Source organism: Sorex fumeus, unplaced genomic scaffold (genome assembly GCF_029834395.1).
Source record: "Sorex fumeus unplaced genomic scaffold, SorFum_2.1 ptg000072l, whole genome shotgun sequence".
NCBI classification, from domain to species: domain Eukaryota; kingdom Metazoa; phylum Chordata; class Mammalia; order Eulipotyphla; family Soricidae; genus Sorex; species Sorex fumeus.
The window spans coordinates 22,196,388-22,221,570 of NW_026606129.1; the positions used below are offsets into that span (position 1 = coordinate 22,196,388).

The window sequence follows — 25,183 nt, forward strand, 5'->3', positions numbered from 1 at the left end:
CCTGACGCAGGCAGCTAGAGTGCCCTCTCTTGGCCCCAGTACTTCCTGCCCAGCGGATGGGCTATCTCACTAGGGCACACATGCTCAGGGAAGGCCCAATAAAACAATATTATGTAGAAAGGAATGTAATGTTCATGGAACTGTCTCATATAAACAAACTATTTTACATTGTTTTGATCCTTTACAACTAAAGTTAATGTGACTAGTATCTAGAAAAGTGTATAGTGGCATTAATTTCTCAGGAATAAATCAGATTTGAACATTTTTTTTTCTTTTCTTTTTGGGTCACATCCGGCAATGCACAGGGGTTACTCCTGCACTCAGGAATTACTCCTGGTGGTGCTCGTCGGACCATGTGGGATGCTGGGAATCGAATCTGGGTTGGCCACGTGCAAGGCAAACACCATACCCACTATGCTGTTGCTCCAGCCCTGAACCTTTTTTTTTTTTCTTTTTGGGTCACACCCAGCGATGCACAGGGGTTACTCCTGGCTCTGCACTCAGGAGTTACTCCTGTCGGTGCTCAGGGGACCATATGGGATGCTAGGAATCGAACCCAGGTCTGCCGCATACAAGGCAAGCGTCCTACCCATTGTGCTATCTCTCTAGCCCCACCCTTTTTTTTTTAAGTCAACATGAGAGAGGGTGTGAGAAGGGGAGTAAACACTTAAAAAAATTGGGATACTCAGGGAGGCATTTGGGTCATACCTGTGATGGTACTCATTCTTGGCTCAGTGCCTGTGCAGGGGTTACTACTGGCTGTGTGCTCAGGGGACCAGATGTGGTTCTGGGGATTGAACTTAAGTCAACCACATGCAGGGCAAGAGCTTTCCAAGAATTAACAATTTATAATAAATTTATTTGTAACAAAGAGAAAACCAACAAAACTGGAAGGATGGAAGAAATGCTGAGTGATTCATAATTCAAGCAGGCAAAACTATCCATAAGGCTAGTTGTGAGCTCTGAAATTGTGGTCAATAAGTGTAACTTAATCTATAGCGATATTGACTTCTAAAATAAGAAAATACACATTTTCTTCCCAAGAAGATACTATGGATTTATAAAAATTTAGTTTCATTTTAGGTTATATCTGAGGTCTCAGATATTTTAACATTTAGGGGCCAGAGTGATAGTACAGTGGGTAGGGCATTTGCCTTTTTGCTTTGCATGGGGCCGACCCAGGTTTGATCCCCAGCATCCCATATGGTACCCAAGCACCACCAGGAGTAATTCCTGAGTACAGAGCCAGGAATAATTCCTGAGCATCACTGGGTGTGATCCTAAAAGCAGAAAAAAAAAAAGAATGAAAGAAAGAAAAAAAATTCTAATATTTTAACATTTAGTATCACCTGGACATGCTCTCTGAATTCAAATGGTCCCAATTAGAGATTAGACCAGTGAGAACTAGCCTCACTTCTTGTATTTGCAGAAGAGGTAATACATACCTGAACACATACATCAAGTTAAATTTTTGTAGACAGTAGAAACATTCCAGATGAATTTGTGGTCAGTGGTCACTGTGCTCACCTGCCTTTGCTTTTCCACTTTTCACTTCCTTCTCTTCTTCAGGTCATTTGAGAGTTCACTTCCACATCCACCAGTGTTAGAAAATTAAGAGGATTCATTGTCATGAATTTTCTGCTTTGTGTCTAAAGAACCAATTTTTTTTGCCCTTTTTATCTTAACCATCACAGGAGAAAAGAGGAAAATGAATGACTCTCATGTTCCGGAGGAGGTCAAGAAACCCCGAGTTATGGGGGATATTCCAATGGAATTAATCAATGAGGTCATGTCTACCATCACGGACCCTGCAGCCATGCTCGGACCAGAGGTCAGCAGGGTAAACCAAAATAGACACCTGGTAGAAGGTACATGCTGTTAGCTGTCAGAATGGAGGTGGTATCACTGAGAATTTGCTCTTTAATGCTACCCTGCTTTGCAGTTAGAAATGAAAACATTTTAAATGAAATAAATAAAATGAAAACATTTTATATTTTGATGTGCACTGTTGAACATCAACATATGGGCCGGAGTGATACTACAGCGGGTAAGGTGTTTGCCTTGCACATGGCCGATCCGGGTTCGATTCCCAGCATCTCATATGGCCCCCCCCCAGCACCACTAGGAGCAATTCCTGAGTGCAGAGCCAGGAGTAACCACTGAGCATCGCTGGGTGTGACCAAAAAAGAAAAAAAAATAATCAACATGTGTGAGGGCCAAAGCAATAGTATAGTGGGTAGGGGAGTTGCTTTGTACACGGTCAATCAGGGTTCAATACCTGGCACCCCATATGGTCTCCTGTGGTCTATCAGGAGTGATCTCTGAGTGCAGAGCCAGGAGTAAGCTTTGAGCACCATCTGGTATGGCACTTCCGTCACTTCCCAAATCCACATTTGCGTCCCACTTGTCCCTTTTTAATCCCACCCCCTGTCCTCTTTCTCTTCTGGTAACTACTTACTGACTTTCTAATCCAAACAATTTTTTTTCCCAATAAATATTGGTTTTATAATCCAAGAATTTATTATTATTTTACATATTTTATTTTCTTTGCTTTCTCTATATTCCACATATGAATTTGTCTATATAGTTTTTGCACATACCATAGTACATGCAGGATTTCATTATTCTTTATAATTGAACAGCACCCCATTGTGTGTATTAATTAATTGATGTATGTGCTGCATCTTTATCTGCTTATCAGATTATAGGCACTTAGATTGCTTTTGTTCTTGGCTAATGTAGATAATGCTGCAATAACATAGGAGTGAATAGATCTCTTTGAATTAATGTTTTGTTGTTGCGGTTGTTGTATGGGTTGGGGGAGGGGCGTAAATGCCCAGGGAACTAGATGATATAGAATTTATATTTTCAGTTTTTTGAGAAATGTCCGTACTGCTTTCCATAATGACTGTACCAGTTTGCCTGTACCCACAGTGTACAAGAATTTTCTCTTTACCACTTCCTCTCCACCACTCGTTGCTTCTTGTCTTTTGGATAACAGCCATTCTCATATTTAAGAGGCAATACCTCATTCTTGTTTGGAGTTATGCTTTCCTTACAATAAGAGAAGATGAACATTTTTTCTACGCCTATCGGCTATCTGTATGTCTTCATTGGAATAGTGACTTCAGATATTCTGATCATTTTTAACATTTTTTTGGTCAGGTTTTATGAGTTGGATATATGCTGCATAAATACCTCCGTCCATTGGGTTAGATATTTTTTGTTTTGTTGCAGGTTTTGTTTGTTGTGCAGAATCCTTTTTGGTTTGATGTAGCTCCATTATTAAAATTCCTTCCTTTTTATTTTCCTATTGGAGTCCTTTGCAAAGAGTCAACTTTTCAAATTTATCATTGATGCTTTAATGCTGATGTCATGGAGAGTATTGCATGTTTTTTTTTTTCTATGTCTTTTATGTTCTTGCCTGTAACTCAGGTCTTACATCTAAGTCTTGGCCAGAGCGATAGTACAGTAGGTAGATGGTTGCCTTTCATGAGGCTGACCCAGGTTCAATCCCCAGCATCTCATATGCTCCACTGAACCCACCGGGAGTGATTCCTGAGTGTAGAGCCAGGAGTAATTCCTGAGAACTGCTGGGTGTGGTCCTCAAACCAAACCAAACAAAACCAAAACAAAACTTACATCCAACTCTTTAACTTATTAAAAAAAATTTTGTGTGTGTGTGTGTGTGTGTGTGTGTGTGTGTGTGTAGCTTTAGCTGGTAGTCTAGTTTCAGTCTTTTGCATGTCTGGTGTTTAATACCATTTATTCAAGAATCTTTCTTAGTTTTATCATGAAAAAATTGTTGAAACTACTAAACTTTTAGAAAAATTCTATAAGATCCTTTGTCTATATTTACCAACAGTTGACATTATTTCTCATTTGCTCTCTTCTTTTGATTTCAGATTATGTAGGGAGTCATAACACTCCTTTGTTCTATTTTTGCCAGTCTCTTCAAGAATAAAGCTTGTTCTTTTAGGATGAGAATGTAGTTAGCACTCAGAAAACTTAGGTTATAATTTTTTTTTTTTTTTTTTTTTGCTTTTTGGGTCACACCCGGCAATGCTTAGGGGTTACTCCTGGCTCATGCACTCAGGAATTGTTCCTGGCAGTGCTCAAGGGACCATATGGGGTGCTGGGAATTGAACCTGTGTCAGCCATGTTGGCTGCGTGCAAGGCAAACGCCCTACCTGCTGTGCTATCGCTCCAGCCCCATTAGGTTATAATTTTGTTCAATATAAAGTTTGGTAAATTCTAGCCACTGGCTATATTTTTGAACACAGTTTTTATTACATGCCCAGAAATCCTGAAATACTTGTTATAGAAAAGTTCGCTGACTCTTTCACTAATATATTCCCATGTCCAGGTTATGTCCCTTAGGACATTTGTTACTATAGTGGAAAGATCCCTTCAGAATTGTGCTTTGTCCTTATTTTTTCATCTCTTTCATCTCCTTTAATGTAGAACAGTGTGATAGCCCATTGTTGGTCTTTTATAGCTCTTCTGTTTTTATTAAGTGGATTTCATGGTAGACCAGAAGTACCTTGCCATCACACACACACACACACACACACACACACACACACACACAAATTAATTGTTAAATTTTCAGGAATTTTATGAGCTAGTTGTGAAATATATTGGCAGTTGAAATTGTCCTGGTCACTAGTGTTATATAATGTCCCTATTTTTGAAATTACTTATCTCATTTGTTTGCTTATAATTTGATTCAAAGAAAGCATTTTTGCTAAAAGTACTCCTGTCATGTCATAGTTTCTAAAGAGGGCTGGTTAAAGCATTCCTGACAAGTTCCATAAAATGAAGAAATGGGTTAGAGAGTCTTTTGCAAAGGATCTTTTAAATTTTTCTAGTATGAGTGCTAAAGTATCAAGTTTTTAATTTGGCACGTTACCTTAGATATGTATTACCTGGCATAACTCAGAATATGAGAATAACTCAGAGGACTGTTATGTTATAAATAGATCTTCTTATAAAACTGTCTAATTTCCTTCTATCCAGTTGGGGATTTAAGACGGCAGTACCTTTTATAGACTTGTCCTTCATAGAGGTAGTAACCTGCACAGATTAGCTGAGCCTAGAGTTTTGTTTTATTCTTTCCAGCTGTAAAATGTGTACACAGTTACACATTTCAAATTTTATTAAGTGGATTTCATGGTAGACCAGAGGTGCCTTGCCATGACACACACACAAATTAATTGTTAAATTTTCAGGAATTTTGTGAGCTAGTTGTGAAATATGTTGGCAGTTGAAATTGACCCCAGTGACATTAGGTCACCTGGACAGCTAGTCAGTGCTCTGCATTAGGGGTTTTCTTTATTGGAGAAATATTTGTGAAATATTTACCTGCACATTGCAGAGTGGACTGGGTTGAATGGCAGTCTAAGTGCAGGATTAAGGTTGTATGCCCAGATACAGTGGAGAGTGGGTCAACAGACACTCCTCCTGAAAGAAAACTATCCTCCACAAAGAGATGGTGACCATATAAATGTGACAGCTACTCAGGGTATGGAATGGGATTTGGGAATCTGTTATCCCCAGAGATCTTATTTCAGTTTAGTGAGTTTCCTTTCAATCAGGATTGGCCAACAAGAGCCTGCAAAGACATACTGGGTTTGTCTCCCCCTCTTCCCCTTTCCCTTTTTTTTTAAGTGAAGTTTCCTTGGGCACCAGCACACACGTTTGTTTTTGCACTGCCAGGTGGGAGAGAGTAGTGGACACATGGGCTTTATGGCTTATCACATCTAACATATTTATTCTCTGACCCTTTCCAGACCTTTCCTGACTTCAGCTATATAATAAATGCCTTTCACACACTTAGATGCTGTTTGGAGCTCTCAAAAAGCATTTCTCCCTTTCTACATTTTTGCTTTCATAATGTGTGTATGTGTGTATAGACAAATTCACAGGATGTCTTTAATCAGAGCCAAGAAGAGAAGTGTTGAGACATGCTCTCCCCACCATTGGAAGAGAAGAGCTTTTTGGGTGATTTTTCTCTCTGTCTGCTGCTTCCCAGACGAATTTTCTGTCTGCACATTCGGCTCGGGATGAGGCGGCGAGGCTGGAGGAACGCAGAGGCGTGATTGAATTTCATGTGGTTGGCAATTCCCTGAACCAGAAACCCAACAAGAAGATCTTGATGTGGCTTGTCGGCCTGCAGAACGTGTTCTCCCATCAGCTACCCCGAATGCCCAAAGAATACATCACACGGCTTGTCTTTGATCCGTGAGTGGTGTTTTGCCCGCCCATCCTCCTCTGTCTTCCCCTTCACCTTTTCTTCCCTTCCTTTCCCTTCCCCGCTCAAACCAGGGTCACTGAGGCAGCAAGCATGCATCTTCACTTTTGTTATACCTCTGGTCATCTTTGTTTTTTTTTTTGCTTTTTGGGTTACACCCGGCAATGCACAGGGGTTACTTCTGGCTCTTCACTCAGGAATTACTCCTGGCAGTGCTCAGGGGACTTCATCATCTTTGTCTTTTATACGGGACAGATTTAGTGGTGCTGGGAGTGGAGTGGGCCATGCAGTACAGGGATAGAACACAGCCCTCCCCTCAACATACTAAACTGTGCTCGACCTCTTGAGCCATTTTCCCATCCTTTTATTCCCTTATCAAATGAAAGAGAATGAAGAACGTCATCAATGACCTCGGTAATGACAGTCAGCAGAGCCGCCCACTGACTCCTGCTTCCTCTTCACTGAATAGCTATCCTGGCTAAAAGGATTAAGATGAATTTTTCAATGATTTATACTCTTTTGTTAATGACAACAAAGCTTAGTATTTTAAATTTCTGGTGATTGTCCTGTCTTTTATTCATCATAGATAGCAAGGGAAGAAAGGAGATAATAAGAAAGTGTACACCTTTTCGCATGATGAAAACATTCTCCCTTTGGGTTTCCTAACTTGCCCATGTCTGTAAGCTCTGGGGAAATTTAGTGAGATATCAGATGGATTGACTATGAAAATAGATTTCTTTAAAAACGAAGAAAAACCGCAAGGCTAGAGAAGCTGTACAGGGGTAAAGGTGCTTGCCTTGCATGTATCTGACCCTGGTTTGCCGTCACCCCCCCCCCCCCCCCGCCCCCCGTAACCCATGATTCTGAAGCACTTCTGGGAGTAGTTCATGAGCACTGCTAGTTATGGCTCAACCTTCTAGAACCCTTATTACCCCAAAATCCCCCTCAATCCAAAACTAAATGTCTCAAGTTGAATATATTTTAACATACATAGCCTGTGATCTATGCCATGCAACAGTGCACGGTGCTGTTTAGGCCTTTTTGGGTTCTTGACTGCCAGTATCAGCAAATTGTGCTTATGGATTTTGTATTTTCTTTCATAATTTTTCTGTAATAATGTTGAGTAAGAGTCACTCTTTGCACAGTTTGCAAGTTTGCCATGCTTGTCCATGGCTCTTTGATCTTCCCTGCCTGCCACCAGGGGTTCTTTGGTGCTGGGTATCCTCTTTCTAGTACCAATGAACACTTCCATTTATACCTCTTCTTTATAAGCCCCAGAGCCTTCTTGAGTGCTTGGCATTTTGTTCTCATGGAAGCTCTGATCAAGTCTTGTGCAGATAAGATTGCTCTAAAAAGTTCACTTAAAAAATTATCTGGCATGATAGTAGCAGAATACTGGGTTTTTCTATAGAACCAAGGCACTCGCCCTTTTTTAAATTGAGAACCCCACACAATATATTTCTATAATTAACTCAAAGCTTATTTGACATTATCTTATTCTTTCAGGAAACACAAAACTCTTGCTTTAATTAAAGATGGCCGTGTTATTGGTGGAATCTGTTTCCGTATGTTTCCATCCCAAGGATTCACAGAGATTGTTTTCTGTGCTGTAACCTCAAATGAACAAGTCAAGGTAAGGGCAACTCAGGTTTCTAGAAGAAACACAGTATATAGGACTTCTTACTAAAGGGGCACAGTTTGGGAAAATCTTTCTGTGCTATGTCTAGAGAAGGTTCAAAGTGGAGGTTAGGGCTTTCTGAGAAGTGTCCTCTTTCTTTGAGTCTGCATATATGTGTGTGAGGAGAGTAAATGGTTCTACTTATGAACAAAGCATGACCAAGATTCTCTTGTACATTGGACCTATGTGTAGAGACTGTCCAGCCCCAAATGCATCTCACCTATAGTCTCTGGCAATAGGAAGAATGTTGAAATAAATCACTATTTGTTTTAATTCATTTATGCATGTGCACACACCTAGTAAAACTGAGCAGAAAGGATGTAATGTGCTGTGGATTTAGGAAAATTATTTAGGCTACCTACATTTGTAAAGGATTTCCTATGACCCCTATCCTCTTATCTGTCTTTTTCCCCCCTTTAATGCATCTTTAAAATTTAAGTCACTTTTGCAAGAGACAAAAAAGGACTAAAGAAATTCTCTCAAGAGAGTCTTGAAAACTTCTCTTTTTGTGGGGAGAGAATGAGGAGACACCAGCAGGGCTCGAGGCTGCTCCTAATGCAGTGTGTGGAAGTCATGCCAGCTGAGCCAGGGAATCCGGTGATGCCTGTGAGCAAACCTGGGCCTCCCGCATGCCCAGCATGCTCTGCGGCCCATTGAGTTACCTCTCTCACACAAGTCTTGAAAACACTCCATCGATTTTTTTTGACTAAGTTTTAGAAGTATTCACGCAGGGTTATTGGGATGGGATAATATGACTCATTCACCTTCCCACCTGCCTTTGGCGCAGGCTCTCTGCAGATTCTATATTGATTGTAGGTCCCAGTCTCCAAACTGGAGTAAAGTAGACTCTCAATTGCTAGAAATAACTCGGGCCTAGATTCTGTTGCATTTTTACTCTTTTGCCCATAAGAAAATGGAACGGGGGAAAATGTCCCATAACAGCTTATTTTTAAATTGATTTTTGAAAAAAATGTATTCCCTTCCCTTTGTTGATGGTGATGCTGTTGTAGTCACCGTAGTTGCTGACCCCTTGGTGCTTGCGCATGTGCTTGTGGGGAGTGGGGTTGTGCTCTTTGGTTGTGGTGCTCCCTCAGACTTGGGTGCAGTGCCTGCAGCTGGCTCTGTGCTGGCGAAGCCCTTCCTGGCAATGCTCCAGGATGCCGGAGCATTGCAGAGCTTATGCTCCGTTCATTGACCCATCTCTACAGCCCCCTCCTCCTGAGCCCCAATAGTACTGGTTAGGATATTATTAAGGTAAAGGTAAAAGGTAAAGGCCCTCCCGTTGATCGTCGATTTGCTCGAGCGGGCCCAGTAACGTCTCCATTGGAGACTTTGTTGTTACTGTGTCTGGCATATCGAATACTCCCGGTAGCTTGCCGGGCTCTCCGAGAGGGGCGGAGGAATCGAACTCGGGTCGGCCATGTTGGCCGCTTGTAAGGCGAACGCCCTACCCGCTGTGCTATCGCTCCAGCCCTGGAGCCTTAATTTCCGTCTAACTCTAGCACTGTAGTACTGTCCTCCCGTTGTTCATCAGTTTGCTTGAGCGAGCACCAGTAACATCTCACAACAAGTTGTGAGACTTGTTGTTACTGTGTTTGGCATATCGAATACGTTACGGCCAGGCTGTGCCGTGCAGGCTGGATACTCTCGGTAGCTTGCCAGGCTCCCATAGAGGGGCAGAGGAATCAAACTCGGATTGGCCGGTGCAAGGTAAACGCCCTACCCGCTGTGCTATCGCTCCAGCCTTAATATGATGCAGAAAAATGGTGCTTGGTGGAAATAAACAATTCAGGTTTAGACTACTGCTAAGAAAAACGTGATTGAATGGATTAAGGCAGGGCTTCCCAGAGGGGCAGATACACCCCCAGGGAAGAGGTGGAATGATGGGCATGAACAGTAAGGGTGTTCGGTGCAGTTGGGGACTGCTTTCTCTTCACTTAAGGAGCATAGATTTGGGGGGGGGGGGTAGGGGCACCAAATTTATTTTATTTTTCTGTAAAGTGGGGCATGGGGTATGGCGAAGTAAGCCAGATAGGTTTGGAACCTTCTGGTAGGGCAATAAGTTTGTGAAATGCAAAGGTGACTTAAATTTTAAAGATGCATTAAGGGGGAAAAAAGACAGATGACAATTGATCTTTAAAATGAAAGTTATATTATCCAGTATTTACAGAGTATGGTCACTGTGGCAGGTACTCATGTCATGAAGAATTTTGGGGGAGATATTTTCCACTTTTGGTACCAAGTCTCTGTAGTCAGTGTAGGGTTCACACTTGCTGCATGTTTCAGGTTGGACGAGATTCACATTTCAGTTGCTCACCAGCTGAGCACACATGGCCAGTGGAACTCAGATTTTGGGCAGTGCTGGTCAAAGGACATCATTGCTTCTTTCAGTTGCAAAGAAGTGGTAACATTTACATGCCTCACCTGCCCTTCCCCTTCCCCCCAAAAAAATCACTGGAAGGAAGCATTCTGTGCTTGAGGGATACAGTGAGCGCTTTCACAAACAGCTTTACTCTGGAGCCGGTGCCAGTTATAGTGCGGTTTAGTCTTACATAGCACAAATAGCGCTTTTTGTCTTTGACTCACAGTTCTAAACATCAAAGGACAAACAGGATTCAACACTCTTGCATTCAGACTGGGGCCCAAATTGGCTTGAAATGGATCTCTGGCTTTCTCTCAACAAGTGCTGACAATCTGTCTTTAGATGGTGCTGTTGCTGTGCTGATCAACTTTTAAATTTCCCCTCAGCCAGAGTGAGGAATGATTCCCAAATGTCCAGAGTTAAGGAATTTACTTAAAATGAACAATTGGTTTGATTTTTTCTTCGTTTGTTTTTTTTATAGTGAGAGGATGTCCTGGGTTGATAATTTCAGAAGAAGATTGTATAATTTTTGTTTTTAAAGAAAATGACACCAAGCACCTTGTTTAGAAAGGTTGCCCAAGGTTGACGTGAACACTTTCAGGGGTACCAGAAGGAAAGTAAAAGTTTTTAATATGAGTATACTGGATGGGTTGTCTTCTTTCCTTACCAGAAGGGCAATTAATTTTTCTCCCCAGACCATGAAATTTCTAAAGACTTGTGAGAAGATGGCCAATGCCACAAGCTTGGATTAAGAGCTAATATACAAATCAAAGCAAAACCCCACCACTTTTTGTGGGTACTTGAAACTGCTTTGGGAGGAAGTGGTTGTTTTTTGGTGTTTGGCCCACAACCGGCTGTGTTCTGTGCTCAGGGCTTATTCTTCACTCTGCTCAGAGATCACTCCTGGGGGGGGGGGGGGGGCGGGCGGGGCGGGGAGCATGGAGGAGGGCATGGGGGGAGGTGGTGGGTGGTGAGGAGACCATACTCAGTGCTGGGGATCAAGCCGGGGTCAGCATTGTGCTGGCAGATACCTTACTTACTGTACTGCCTCCCTAGCCCTGGAACCCAAAACGACTTAAAACTCTAAGTTTGCAAATGAAAATTAGTCTTTTAAAATAAAATAGAGAATAAACTTGATTGGACCCACTGGTGGTGGGACCTCTTTTGTGAAATCAGCTGGGTTTTAAGTGAAATTTTCAATTTATTTTAACATGCTTAAAGTCGTGACTCAGTAATACTTTAAAATTTATATTCACTCCTTTTTTGGGGGGGGTGGGGCACACTTGAATTGGGGGGGGTAGTCACTCCCATGGTACTTGGGGGGCAGTGATGATCCCAGGGCTCTTCCAGGTAAAGCATGTTCTCTTGCCTTTTGAGCTGTCTCTCCAGCCCATGTATTAAGTCTTTGAAGAATCAAACTTGCCTACAAATTCCTTTGGGTGTTTGAAAAGAGGATTTGTATTTGAAACTCCCTTGCTCAAATTATACTCAAGACAATATCTCAAAGTTTTCTTAGAGCTCTTAACATGTTTTAGGAATATCATCATCTAAAAACTGTTTGGATTTGATAGGTAAACTTTTTTTTATTCTGTTTTTGGTTTGGGGACACACCTGGCGATTATCTTGGATTACTGCTGGCTCTGCACTCAGGAATCACTCCTAGCAATGCTCAGGGGACCATATGGAATACTGAGGATTAAACCTGGGTTAACTGCGTGCAAGGCAAAAGTCCTTCTTACTGAGTATCACTAAAGTCCCTGATGTGTCTATAACACACTGTCCTCCATTGCTCATTGATTTGCTCGAGCGGGCCCAGTAACGTCTCCATTGTGAGACTTGTTACTGTGTTTGGCATATCAAATACGTCATGGGTAGCTTGCCAGGCTTTGCTGTGCGGGCGAGATACTCTTGGTAGCTTGCCAGGCTCTCTGAGAGGGGCGGAGGAATTGAACCCGGCTCGGCCAGGCCGACCATGTGCAAGGCAAACGCCTTACCGTTATGCTATTGCTCCAGCCCTGCTATCACTGCAGCCCCCATGATGTGTAAAACTTTAAAGTTACATGGCCAATATTTTTTTTTTAAATGAACAATTAAACACCTACTTTACTAGATGAAGAATTTGTAGAAGAATCCTTTTGATGATAGGTAAAAATGAAGCATACACCAAAGGAAATAGGTTTTGGGTAGAAACCTAAACATTTGTTGATAATAGCTTCATACTGTTGATCCTTCTCAATCAAGGAAATATTTAAGCTACCACTGCTACCAGTCCTGGTACTGCACACAGAGAGGATTCAAATGGAAAGATTCAACCTCTACTCAGAAGCAGTTGGAACTGGAAAATTTTCTTTGGAGAGAGGACAAACTAGTGGCCAATAATGGAAAAACATTTTGTGCATTTTTTTAGAAGCTGTTTACAAAAGAAACATTATTCCTGTTTTTTACTAAAACCATTCCATTGTAGACAAAAGGAAGAAAATGCTTAGTTCTGTTAACTCCTTATAAGATGGTAATAGTGCTTTTCTATCAACCATATCCAGGAAAGCGAATTTCATCAGATACATTTGTTCTCAATGTTGAGACATTCGTATTCCTGTATATGTGCATTTCTTTCCAGCTAGCCAGTGCACTTTGCTCCAATCTCCTCTCCTCCCCCAATTTTTCATTAAATACATCTTAAATGTTATATTTCTTTTAGGGCCACACTTTGTGGTACTCAGTACTTACTACTGACTCTGTGCTCAATGATTACTCCTGTTGGAATTGGGGATCCATATGCAGTGCCAGGATTTGAACCAGGGTCAGCTGTGTTCAAGACAAGTGCATTAAGCTAAGTGAAATGAGTCAGAAAGAGAGGGACAGACATAGAAAGACTGCACTCATTTGTGGAATATAAAACAACATAACATGAGGCTGACACCTGAGGATAGTAGATACACGGGACAGGTAGATTGCTCCATAGCTGGAAGATTGCCTCATGAGCAAAGGGGAGAAGGCAGCTGGGATAGAGAAGGGATCGCTAAGAAAAAGATGGCTGGAGGAATTGGTCGAGATGGAAGATGTGTAGATAAAGGACCAAACATGATGGCTTCTTGGTGTCTGTATTGCAAACCATAATGTCCAAAAGTAGAGAGAGATTATGGGGAATATTACCTGCCATCAAGGCAGGGGGAGGGTGGGAAAGGGGGGATATAACGGGGATATTGATGGTGGGGAATGTGCACTGGTGGAGGGTTGGGTGTTTGATCATTATGTGATTGTAACCCAAACATGAAAGCTTGTAACTATCTCACAGTGATTCAGTTTAAAAAAAAAAAAGACAGGTGCGTTAATCCCTGTATTGTTTCTCTGGCCCAGTAGACTACTTCTTTTTCTTACTTGCTTTTTATATTTGGGCCACATTCTGCAGTGCTTAGACTGCACTGCATTTAACTCCCCAGACACTATCGGGAGTGATCTCTGAGCAGAGAGCCAGGAGCAAACCCAGAGCACGGAGTCAGGACTAACCAAGCATCACTGGACATGGTCCCCAAACCAAAAAAATAAATAAATATTTATTATTATTATTATCATTATTATTATTATTTGCTCGAGCGGGCCCAGTAACGTCTCCATTGGAGACTTTGTTGTTACTGTGTTTGGCATATCGAATACGTCACGGGAGCTTGCCAGGCTCTGCCATGCGGGCGAGATACTCTCGGTAGCTTGCCGGGCTCTCCGAGAGGGGCTGAGGAATTGAACTCGGGTCGTCCATGTTGGCTGCGTGCAAGGCAAACGCCCTACCGCTGTGCTATTGCATTATTATTATTTTGTCTTTTGGGTCACACCCGGCAATTCTCAGGGGTTACTCCTGGCTCTGCACTCAGTAATTACCCCTGCGATGCTGTGGTGCTCAGGGGACCATATGGGATGCTGGGAATCAAACCTGGGTTGGCCGCGTGCAAGGCAAATGCCCTACCTGCTGTGCTATCACTCCAGCCCCAAATAAATATTTTTTTAAAAAAAAACACAATTGAGTCTTTGTTCCTCTAATAGCAGGTCTAAGGGTGCAGTAGTAGGAACACCAAGAGGTCAAAGCTTGGGTGAATGGTAGGAAGATCTGTCTGAAATTGAATTGTTCTAAGAACCAAGAAATCGTTTGTTGGAAGGAGGTATTCTCGAAGCTTTCCTTTTCAGGATAGATGGCAAAGGATTTCTTAACCTCACCTGAGAGACAGAGAACAGATGACTTTCAGAGATCTTTCTGTCCTTCAAGGATTCCAGTACAGTACCATGAAATCATATGTGGAAAGCACATATTTCAAAAATAACTAGGTGATAGTATCTGTCTGGGTGCTTGGATTTCTTTTCTTTTTTTTTTCTTTTTTAAGTTTTTTGCTTTTTGGGTCACACCCAGCGATGCACAGGGGTTACTCCTGGCTCTGCACTAAGAAATTACTCTTGGCGGTGCTCAGGAGACCATGTGGGATGCTGGGAATTGTACCCAGGTCAGCCGCGTGCCAGGCAAATGCCCTCCTGCTGTGTATTGCTCCAACCCTTGGGTTTATTTTCATCTCTCTTTTTTTTTGTTTTTGTTTTGGGGAACGTTTTGGACCTCATCACAGTGGTTAAGAGTTGCTACTAGAAATGCTGGGAAGCAAGCTGGGGTCAGCCACATGTAAGACAAGCACCTTAATCCTCTCTCTCTCTCTCTCTCTCTCTGCACTATTCTCACTCCTTTCTATGAGGTCCCAAAATAACCCAACATAATCACTGTAAACTGATTTTTTTGTTGTTGTTTCTTTGGTTTTTTGTTTGTTGTTTCTTTGGGCCGGAGTGATAGCACAGCGGTAGGGCATTTGCCTTGCACATGGCCGGCCAGGGTTCAATTCCTCCGCCCCTCTCGGAGAACCCCGCCAGCTACTGAGAGTCTCTCGCCGGCACGGCAAAGCCTGGCAAGCTCCCCATGACGTACAGTGACAGCAAGTCTCACAATTTGTTGTGAGACATTACTGGTGCCCTCTCGAGCAAATCAGTGAACAACGGGAGGACACTGCTACAGTGTTTTCTTTGGGGACACACCTGACTCAGGGGTTAGTCCTGGCTCTACACTCAGGCATTGCTCCTGGTAGTGCTTTGGGGGGTGGGGGGGGCACATGGTTGCTAGGAATTGAACACAGGTTGGCTCTGTGCCAGGCAAACGTCCTCTCCCCTAAACTTACAGATTTTCTTTAGGTTTTGTTTATTATTTCAAAATCTGGTATTTGCTTGGAAAAAAGTATTTCAGTCGTTAATTTGTTCCACAGTATTCACTGTTTAGTTAACTACTTGCTAATATCTCAGGTTTTCATAGATGTTGGGCTTCTCTGATACTGTGGAGAGGTCTGATCAGAACAAGTTGATAATCAATGTATATGATGATGTGATTCTTTAGAGACTGGTGGTGTGTAGCGTAGAGGAAATACTTAGATTAGTTGATATTCTTGAAAAAGGGTTTCTTTTCATTTGCATATTCTTTTTCTCAAGTACTCTAAAATTCTCAAATACTCTAAAATAAGTGGAAATTCATGATCAGTATTTGCTTCAGATCTATTTCACCTAATTATTTGTAACATTCCCCCCTCCACTATTTAATCAGCATTGTTTGCAATACTGTAATAATAGAGTTTCAGGCATATAGTGTCCCAACTCCACACCCTCTGCCAGTACCACAGGGTTCCCTGTCTCCACCCTTCCTACCCCGATAAAAAAACTTTTGATTAATATTTACTGGCATTCTTTAAGATTGAGCTAGCAGCTTTTAGCCTCAGTATTATTTTCAAAACCCCCAAACTTTGTCTTCTTAAAATAATGATTGCGTGTCGATTTAGCCATTGTGAGTTGTTTGGTTTTATAGCTTATTTTCAGTCTTCAGAAATGCACAGGAGTATGTGTCACCTTGGTAAAAGATATCAAAGTATAAACCCTCCAATATAGCAACGTTTCTCACGCATTAGAGGAATTTCTTGTCTCCAGAGCCTAATGGATTTTTCTGTATACATAATTTCCACACAGGGCTATGGAACACACCTGATGAATCATTTGAAGGAGTATCATATAAAGCATGACATCTTGAACTTCCTCACTTACGCAGATGAATATGCCATTGGATATTTCAAGAAACAGGTAACGTTTTTCACTGCCTGTCACTGTCCTGTCTTTCCTTTTCTTATATCTACTTAGGTAGCTTCAGTGATTTCCCATATTTCCCCAGTATTTTCTGCTTCATTTTATAAGTTTTATTTATTATTTAAAAAATTTTTTTGTTTGTTTTTTTGGATCACCATGAGAGATACAGTTACAAAGTTGTTCTTGATTGGGTTTCAGTCATACAGTGTTCCAAAACCTGTCCCTTCACCAGTGTGCATTCCCACGACTAATGTCCCCAGTCAGTTTCCCTCCCCCCAACCCTAGCCTGCTTCTATGGCAGTATGGCAGACACATTCCCCCCTCCCCCCTTTCTCTGTCTCTCTCTGTCTGTCTCTGTCTCTCTCTCTTTTCATCTCTGTTTCTTCCCCCTCCCCTCTCTTTCACCTTCCCCTACTCCCTTCCCCTCTCCTCCTTTTCCCCTCCTCTCCTCCCCTTTCCTCTCCCTCCCCCTCTCTCCCCCTCTCTTCTCCCTCTCCCTCTCCTTTTGGCATTATGATTTGCACTATAGGTACTGAAAGGTTATCATGTTTGTCCCTTTACCTTACTTTCAGCGTTCAGTTCTTGTCCAGAGTGATCATTTCCAACTATCCTTGTTGTAGGGATCCCTTCTCTATCCTAACTTCCTAACTGCCCTCTATCCCTGTATCCCTAGTGCTTGTGGCGAGCTTCCAACCATGGACCAGTCCTCCTGGCCTTTGTTTCTACTGACCTCTCAGATTGTGGTTTTCTTTCTTTTTTTTTTTTTTTTTTTTTTGCTTTTTGGGTCACACCCAGCGACGCTCAGGGATTACTCCTGGTTCATGCACACAGGAATTACTCCTGGTGGTGCTCAGGGGACCATATGGGATGCTGGGGATCAAACCCGGGTCAGCCGTGTGCAAGGCAAATGCTCTACCCGCTGTACTATCACTCTAGCCCCCTCAGATTGTGTTTTTTAAATACCCCAAGACACATCCTCATCAGAATGACTGAAAATTGCCATTTTGTAGGTTTTAAATTCAAGTAAGCTTCCGACTGGACTAGCTCAGCACATAGTTAATACTAAAATAAACTGTGGGGTGAACCAACAAATTTTGCCCATCTGTGATACTGCCGCCTCATGTTCAAAAGCCTGGCATCCCCAAACTGAGAACTCCTCAGGGCTAAGCAAGTAGAGTTGTCCCTGAGTGAAAGAAATCGAGTCTGCCTCTGGAAGGCCTCTATTTGCTACAGTAGAGAGGGAAATGTGAAGTTCCAAATGACCCCAGACACCCCAGCACTACTGTGCCCAGCAGGCCAGGAGCTTCTGTGCCTTTGTTATCAAAAGCTTTGAACTTGAGTTTTGGAGAGTCATTCTTTGATGGCGTCTTTTTCTTTCTTGTTTTGAGGTTTTGGGCCATGCCAGCAGCGTGCAGAAGCTACTTCTAGTTTTGTGCTCAAATTGAATTTGAGCCTCTTACATGCAAAGTTCAGCCTAGTGAGCTGTTTCACCAGCCTCTCTCCCTCCCTCCCTCCCTCCCTGCCTCCCTCCCTCCCTGCCTCCCTCCCTCCCTGCCTCCCTCCCTCCTTCCCTTCCTCCCTCCCTTCCTTCCTTCCCTGTGCCAGGCATCCAATTCAGGGCCTCATCCCATGCATGATATACATTATTAATACCTTGAGCCACATTCCAGCCCTGCATCTAGTTTTAAGAATAGTACTTCACAATTTCCAAATATTTTTTATTTGCTCTGATGTCTCCAAAAGTATTCTATGTTTATTCTAGAAGTTTGTGAATGTAAGAAAACAAATGAGACATTGCTTATAATTCTATTACCCAGAGAAATTCATTGTTAGTGTTTTAGTTTATACTCTTTTAATACTGTTTCCTGTGTGTACTAGTTGTGTGTCTCTTGTAAATATGACTTGATTTCTGTGTAAAGCTTTAGTTTTTAATGCCTATATTCTGATTTTTGTTTCCTATAACTTTAAATTTTCACTCCGTAGTGTGAAGATCATTTATTTAACTAGTGCTACATGTTCGGACACTTAGTGGTGTTGACATGTAAATATATTCACATCCGTATATTTAGCCCCTATGTATTGTAATTTGCTAATGCTAAATTTTAAGAAGTAGAAAATATTTGTTTTCAGTCATCTTTAAGGATTTTTTGGGTATATTACCAGATACTGTACCATTTTCTATTCTGTTCTTTGATTCTGGTCCACATGTCGTAGTGCTTAGGGAGTTGCTCCAGGACGTGTTTAGGGGACCACGTGGTGCCAGGTATCAAACCCGGGACTCCAATATGCGAGGCTTGTGCTCCAGCCCTTGGCATCATTTCCTTGGCCCAACGACTTATTCTTGTTAGCAGCCCAGAAGAGTGGACAGCTGAGATAGCAAGGGCTGAGATGCAGTCAGTGATAGAAAGCTTGCTTTGTCTGTGTGAGGGTCTCTCTTTTTAGATATCAGGAGTGGTGGTTTGGCCATACCTAGTGGTGCCCAAGGGCAGTTCTTGGCTCTATGCTGAGGAGTGACCCCCAGCTGTGCTCAGGGGTTTGAATCAGGGTTGCTACCATTGCCACATAGAAGGCAAGTGCCTTCTGCCCCCATGAGCCTTAGTTCTTAAATGGTTCTTATCCTCTTAAGATGTTGCCAATAATTATTTGAAAACAGTGTTTTGCTTGGAAGAGAAGACAAAAAACTAAGTTCAAATAATTTTCTGGTAATTAAAATAGATAACATAAGGATAATTATGTTATGAGATTGTGTGTGTGTGTGTGTGTGTGTGTGTGTTGGGTCACATCCAGCGATGCTCAGGGCTTCCTCCTCGCTCTGCACTCAGGAATGACTCCTGGTGGTGCTTGGGGGACCATGTGGAATGCCAGGGATCGAACCCAGGTCAGCTGCGTGCAACACAAACTTCCTCCCTGCTGAATTCTGGCTCCAACAGGATAATTATGTTTTATAATGAATATATGACTGTGACCCCTGTGACACTGTACTATTAAAAGTTAAAGAATGTGAATAAACATCCAGCAGAGCATAACATCACTCACCAGTCTATCCATTAGACGGTGTTGGAGCTTTTTGCCTGAAAAGGAGAGGTTTCATTGCCTCAAAATCAAGACTCTAATTGCTGTAGTTGCTGGGTAGTTTATTTATTTAAAAAAAAATTCCCTTTCCTGTTTCCCTTTGTTGTTGATTTTGTTTTTGTGATGATGGGGAAATTGGTCACACTTGCTTGATTTCAGCACTTGCCCGGGGTTGCACACTTGGTTGTGGTGCTTGTCCATGCTTCTGGTGGCAGTACATTTTGCTGTGGCAGCAAGATCACTGATGGTTATGCCCCCGGCCTGGTCCTCAGCATGGGGAGCAGTGTTGGCCATCACACAGGCTCTCTGACATGGAGTCATTTCCCCTGTTCCCCTCTATCAAAGTCAAATCAGCATTAGTTACTGATGTCCTAGGAATAACCTAGGGATTTAACCTTGGGATAAACTGTTATGCAATTCATTGTCCGATTAAGCCTTACTTTTACCTACTAGCTATTTCTGTTGATTTTCTTAATAGTTGTATTTTGCTAGGGTTATTTTTGTGTTGTCTCGCTTCCTGTGTACACAGTATGATTTCTGATGATTTTGAACTTCAAAGGTTTCAAACTAATCCTTCCCAGAATAGTAAGAGTGGAAGGATGTTTATCCTGATACCTCACACATTGTCGGCATCTGTTTAGTACTTAGAGATGTGTTGCGTATCCTTATGAATGAACTTATTTGCCTTTCAGGGTTTCTCCAAGGAAATTAAAATACCTAAAATCAAATATGTTGGCTACATCAAGGATTATGAAGGAGCCACGTTAATGGGATGTGAGCTCAACCCACAGATCCCGTACACAGAATTCTCTGTCATCATTAAGAAGCAGAAAGAGGTAAGCAGGTGACCGACTAGATCCTTTTCTCTCTAGGCCAGCACCAGTTGGAGTGAATTACATATCATTGGGCTCTGTGTCCAGAGGTCTATTAAATTAACATAACCTGAGTTTGCTGTGATTGCTGATTTGCAAGATTTGCAAATAAGATGATGTATTTTAGCTTTAAGCCTTTTCCATTTTGGACTTAACCATCTCTCTCAAGATTATCTCAACTTTTCTGTATGAATTGTTCTCCAAAGGCTGTTATTGATGCTTTAATCCTTTTGTGTATTGTCTTCCTTTACTCTCCATCTCCCTCTCCCAGCACACACAGAAACTGAATCTTTCCAGCCCCTGTCTGGTCCCATCTTTGATATTGTCCTGTACAAGTTTAACTCACCCATTTGGATTTTATTTTTCATGCATTTTTAGTGTATGTGTGTACATATACATATATATGTGCATATATACTTCTGGGTAGTAAGCTTCTAGATAGTGAGTGATTTGTTATCTGAGATTGTGCAGAAACCTGTTAAACTTGTTAAAGAAAGAAAAAAAAATTTCCAAGACAGGGGGAAAGAAAAAAAAACCCTTAAAAATAATTGAGTAGAGTTCATGCCCACTTCAGTCAGCTTAATCAGGGGCTGAATAAATAGCAGTACTCCTACAGTTAAAATAATTAATAATAATAATAATAATAATTGACAAGCACACAGTGGCTGCTTGCTAAAGCGATGAACTTTGTGTCTTAGTTAAGTCTGGAAACGCCCCCACCCTCCCCTGACTCAGTTGGAGTTCCGAAACTGGGAGGTGGTGCATCCTTCGTGCATTCTACTTTACATCTGGTACTCATTCTAATGTCTTTTTCTCTAGCGAGGAATGGAAAGAAACATCTGCCTGAGACTGTCTTTGTTTTGGGGTCTTCCCTGGAGTCCCCTAATCACAGTCATGAGAGACTGGTCCTACGTCGCTGATGTAGTGGCCGGAAGCTGTTCTACTTCGTGTTGTGGGATGCAGAGCAGGTGCTCACTAAGTGTTTCCCTTTGACTTAACGGGGCTCACCTGTGTTCCCATATTTCCTGTAGACGAGAGCAAGTGACTTTTTTAAAAAGTGAAAAATGAGAACATAAAAATGTTTATTTTTCTAGGGCAGAAATGTCAGCTTAAGGGCGAATTTCACACAGGGTACCTGGGGAGTTAATAAAGTGGGCTCCGAAGCTCTGGCTTTCTTCATTGTTTTCTGTGGGCTTTAAGGAGCGGATCTGGATTCAACAGCCCATTGTCCAGCATGGGAGGCTGCGGCCCACTCAGGCCACTGCCGTGCCGTCAGCGACTCTTCCCTCAGTCCTGCTCACTATAGCACCAGTGCGTCCCGCGATATAAAAGATGAGAGCAAGTTTTTCCTGAGCAGATCTGCACATGCACAGGGGACTTGTGGACTCAGCCTTGGGGACTAATTCTACATACAAGGGGAAAGCCATATGCACAGAGCTAAGGGGGAAAACGAGCTCTAGAAGACTCTGCTCTCCTCCCCCCTCCCGCCCCCCACCTCCGCTTCTTGTTTCTCTCTTCTGGGGTCTCTCTCTCTCTCTCTCTCTCTCTCTCTCGTCACTTTTCCTCTTGACTCCAGCCCTCTCTCACACACAATATTGAATGGATGATGCTACATTGGTGCTGCTAAACTAGTTCTTTTGAAAGGGTTCTAAGGTCCACATAATAAAATATTCGATTCACAGAGTATCGTCTTCCTTTTAACTCAAATGATTTTTAAAATAAGACTATCATTCCTATTTTGAGTTCCCCCATGAGCCCCCCTCCCTCCCTGTCCCGGGAGATATGTTCTAATAGTGTAGCAAGTGAACTGTAAACTTATGGAGAGCTTTGCTAGCCCTTTAACGCATCAGTAGCAAGATTAAAGCTGTAATTTTCTTGAATGGAGATGGAGAGAGAAACCCTGTTTAGTTGAACAAGTGGAGAAGTGTGGAGAATTGACTATTTCTTGTGAGCGTTGAAACCAAGGGAAAAGCAGGTCCGTAATTGGCCAAAGTTACCGGAGATGACTGTGGTGGGGAATTTATTTGGACTGGAAAGTCGTGGTAGAATCCTAATAGAATGATTCAAACTCCAGCAGATTAAAAGTCCCGTATAAAGAAACTCATGGGCATAAACCAGGCCCAAGGCTGTGTGGGTGATGGAAAACAATAAACAGACAGAATTGTGTCTCTAAGTGTACATGCGTGTCTCTATGTTAGAATGGCAAGGGTGTAATTCTTATATCCACAATCTACTTGTGAGGCTGCAGGGACTGGGGTTTGAAGACCAAAGTGAGGTTGACACGAAAAGAATGACAATTTTCTTTCTTTCTTTTTTTTCTTCTTGGGTCACACCCGGCTATGCACAGGGGTTACTTGTGGCTCATGCACTCAGGACTTACTCCTGGTGGTGCTTGGGGGACCATATGGGATGCTGGGAATTGAACCTGGGTTGGTTGCGTGCAAGGCAACACCCTACCCACTGTGCTGTCGCTCCAGCCCCAATGACAATTTTCAATAAGAAGAAATAACTAAGACTTGGTGTCCTATTAAAGATGGGGATATTCCCCCAATTTCCTTTTTTAGGAAAACTGTAAAAGCAATGGCAGTGGATCAAGAGGTCTACTTACTGATTGATACTAAAATGGGGGTATAGGGTAATCATATATCTTTTTGTTTAACAACAGCATTCACCTTTTCCTCCCCTTTTGTTTCCCAAAGACTAAACTTTGTTAGGCAAACAATTCCTTAGATCAACTGATTCCAACCTTAACTGCAGACTCTGTTCTGAGCGCATTTTCTTCCTGTACTTCCAGATCATCAAGAAGCTGATAGAAAGAAAACAAGCTCAGATTCGAAAAGTGTATCCCGGACTTTCATGCTTTAAAGATGGAGTTCGACAGATTCCAATAGAAAGCATTCCTGGAATTAGTATGTATATATCTTCTTTTAAAAGTGAACTCTTTTAGTGATGTGTTTGAAATAATAGCAGAATGCAGTACTTTGGAGAGCTTTGGCTCTGCCCTTCCCCGTGGTATTTTTTCTTGTCTTGTGTGTGTGTGTGTGTGTGTGTGTGTGTGTGTGTGTGTGTGTATGTGGGGTTGGGGGAGGGACTCTGGGGATCAAACTCAGAGCTTTACATATGGAAGGCAAGTGGTCTCACCTGGGATACATCCTTAGACATATTTTTTAAGAAGAAAGCAAGTGCTTTCCTTTTTATACCCCTTCTCTGCCTCCCAAGGCCAATAGAACAAAAACAGCCTGGGGACCCTAGTGATACTTCTGTGTTTGTAGCACAGTGTCATGACTTCCCTTAAGATGTAATGAAGGCAGAGAAATTATTTTACACATGTGGAAACCGCATCTCCAAATGGTTATGTCACACCCTGACCATCAAAGTCAGACTCTGACCATCACATATTTGGTTCATTTGGAAACTTTTTATTTGGTTCAAATCCAGGATATTAGTGCAGTGTATTGAAGTTTTACTAAATAAAACCAAACAAACCAAAATTCTTCAGAGGAAAAAAATGATCTTGTTGTGGTTAAGATAAGTTTCTCAATGACAAAATCTGCCCAAAGGCAGATTTTACTTTTGTAGCAGACCCAGAAATGTTCCATGTTCATTTTACTCCTATTGATGGCAGAATAGCTGCCATGTCATTGCATGCCTGCTTGTGCCAAGAATTTTGTTTTTATGTATATCAGCTAATCTCCAAAGGGATAGCATCACTTAATTTTCAGAGTTTTGCTTTGTAGATTATTAAAACCAAGGATAAAATGTTAAGTAACTGTAAGTCAGCTTTTAAGGAGAGAACAAGAAATCAAATCCAGGCCTGTTAGACTTGAGATTCTGCCTTCTTTTCTTTTTGCTGTACCAAACCATCCTGTGTTGCAAGTAGAGTCTCTGCCAAATATGACAGAGACCAGGATAGAGTTTGTTCCAACCTAAAATAACTCTTTCACATAGTGATTAGACAGGGGAAAAAAGGACTTAGAGTTAAAAAAAAGCCACAGTACCGTATCTGTTTATGCTATTTTTAAAAACACTAACATACACAGCAGTGTTGTCGTCCTAGAATTGTTTTGTATTGTTAGATGTGTAAGGAAGTCACTAACCACAGTTAAATTTCAGTCTCTTCCCAGAAATAGACTCTTTTGAGACATGGCTGTAATTTATTGTATTTTTGATAAGTTATTAACTTTATTATTCTCTTGATAAAAAGCAGTTCTCATTCAGTGTTTAATTTTGTTGATGTATAGGAGAGACAGGCTGGAAACCGAGTGGAAAAGAGAAAAGGTAAGTATGATGGGTGAGAGGATGTTAATGGAAGTGAGGTTTTCCCTCACTTAGAGAAAAAGAGTAAAGTGATTCTAATCATCATTCCAAACACAGTTTGGGTTTTTATTTTCATAAAAATTTATGCAATGGTTCCAATGTTAGGTTTTTGTAAAAACTAACTAGGAATGAGCTGATGAGTGGATAAAAGCCTAATGATCAATTCTTGTTGTTTACTCTTTTTTCCTTTCAAGTAAAGAGCCCAAAGACCCTGACCAGCTTTACAGCACCCTCAAAAGCATCCTGCAGCAGGTGAAGGTGAGTCTGCTTCCCTTTCACCTTCTGGAAATATTCTGAAATGATTACCCACGTGGCATTTCCATATTAGATATCTTCTTCTTCTTTTCTCTACCCAAGAGCCATCAAAGCGCTTGGCCCTTCATGGAACCAGTGAAGAGAACAGAAGCTCCGGGATATTATGAAGTTATAAGGTTCCCCATGGGTAATGCCATTAATATTTTCTAAATATAGATTTAAAACTC

At 41.9% G+C, this 25,183-nt stretch overlaps 1 protein-coding gene across 1 annotated transcript in view; it reads left to right on the forward strand.

The window, feature by feature from the left end:
* KAT2B (lysine acetyltransferase 2B) overlaps positions 1 to 25,183 on the forward strand; it is a 115,501-nt gene that overhangs the window by 82,522 nt on the left and 7,796 nt on the right. Inside the window, exons 10-18 of the mRNA XM_056129308.1 lie at positions 1,695 to 1,831; positions 6,035 to 6,243; positions 7,760 to 7,886; positions 16,327 to 16,437; positions 20,205 to 20,348; positions 23,179 to 23,293; positions 24,626 to 24,662; positions 24,896 to 24,959; positions 25,059 to 25,143. Coding sequence (XP_055985283.1) covers positions 1,695 to 1,831; positions 6,035 to 6,243; positions 7,760 to 7,886; positions 16,327 to 16,437; positions 20,205 to 20,348; positions 23,179 to 23,293; positions 24,626 to 24,662; positions 24,896 to 24,959; positions 25,059 to 25,143 — 1,029 coding nt within the window. The remainder of the gene's footprint in view (positions 1 to 1,694; positions 1,832 to 6,034; positions 6,244 to 7,759; positions 7,887 to 16,326; positions 16,438 to 20,204; positions 20,349 to 23,178; positions 23,294 to 24,625; positions 24,663 to 24,895; positions 24,960 to 25,058; positions 25,144 to 25,183) is intronic.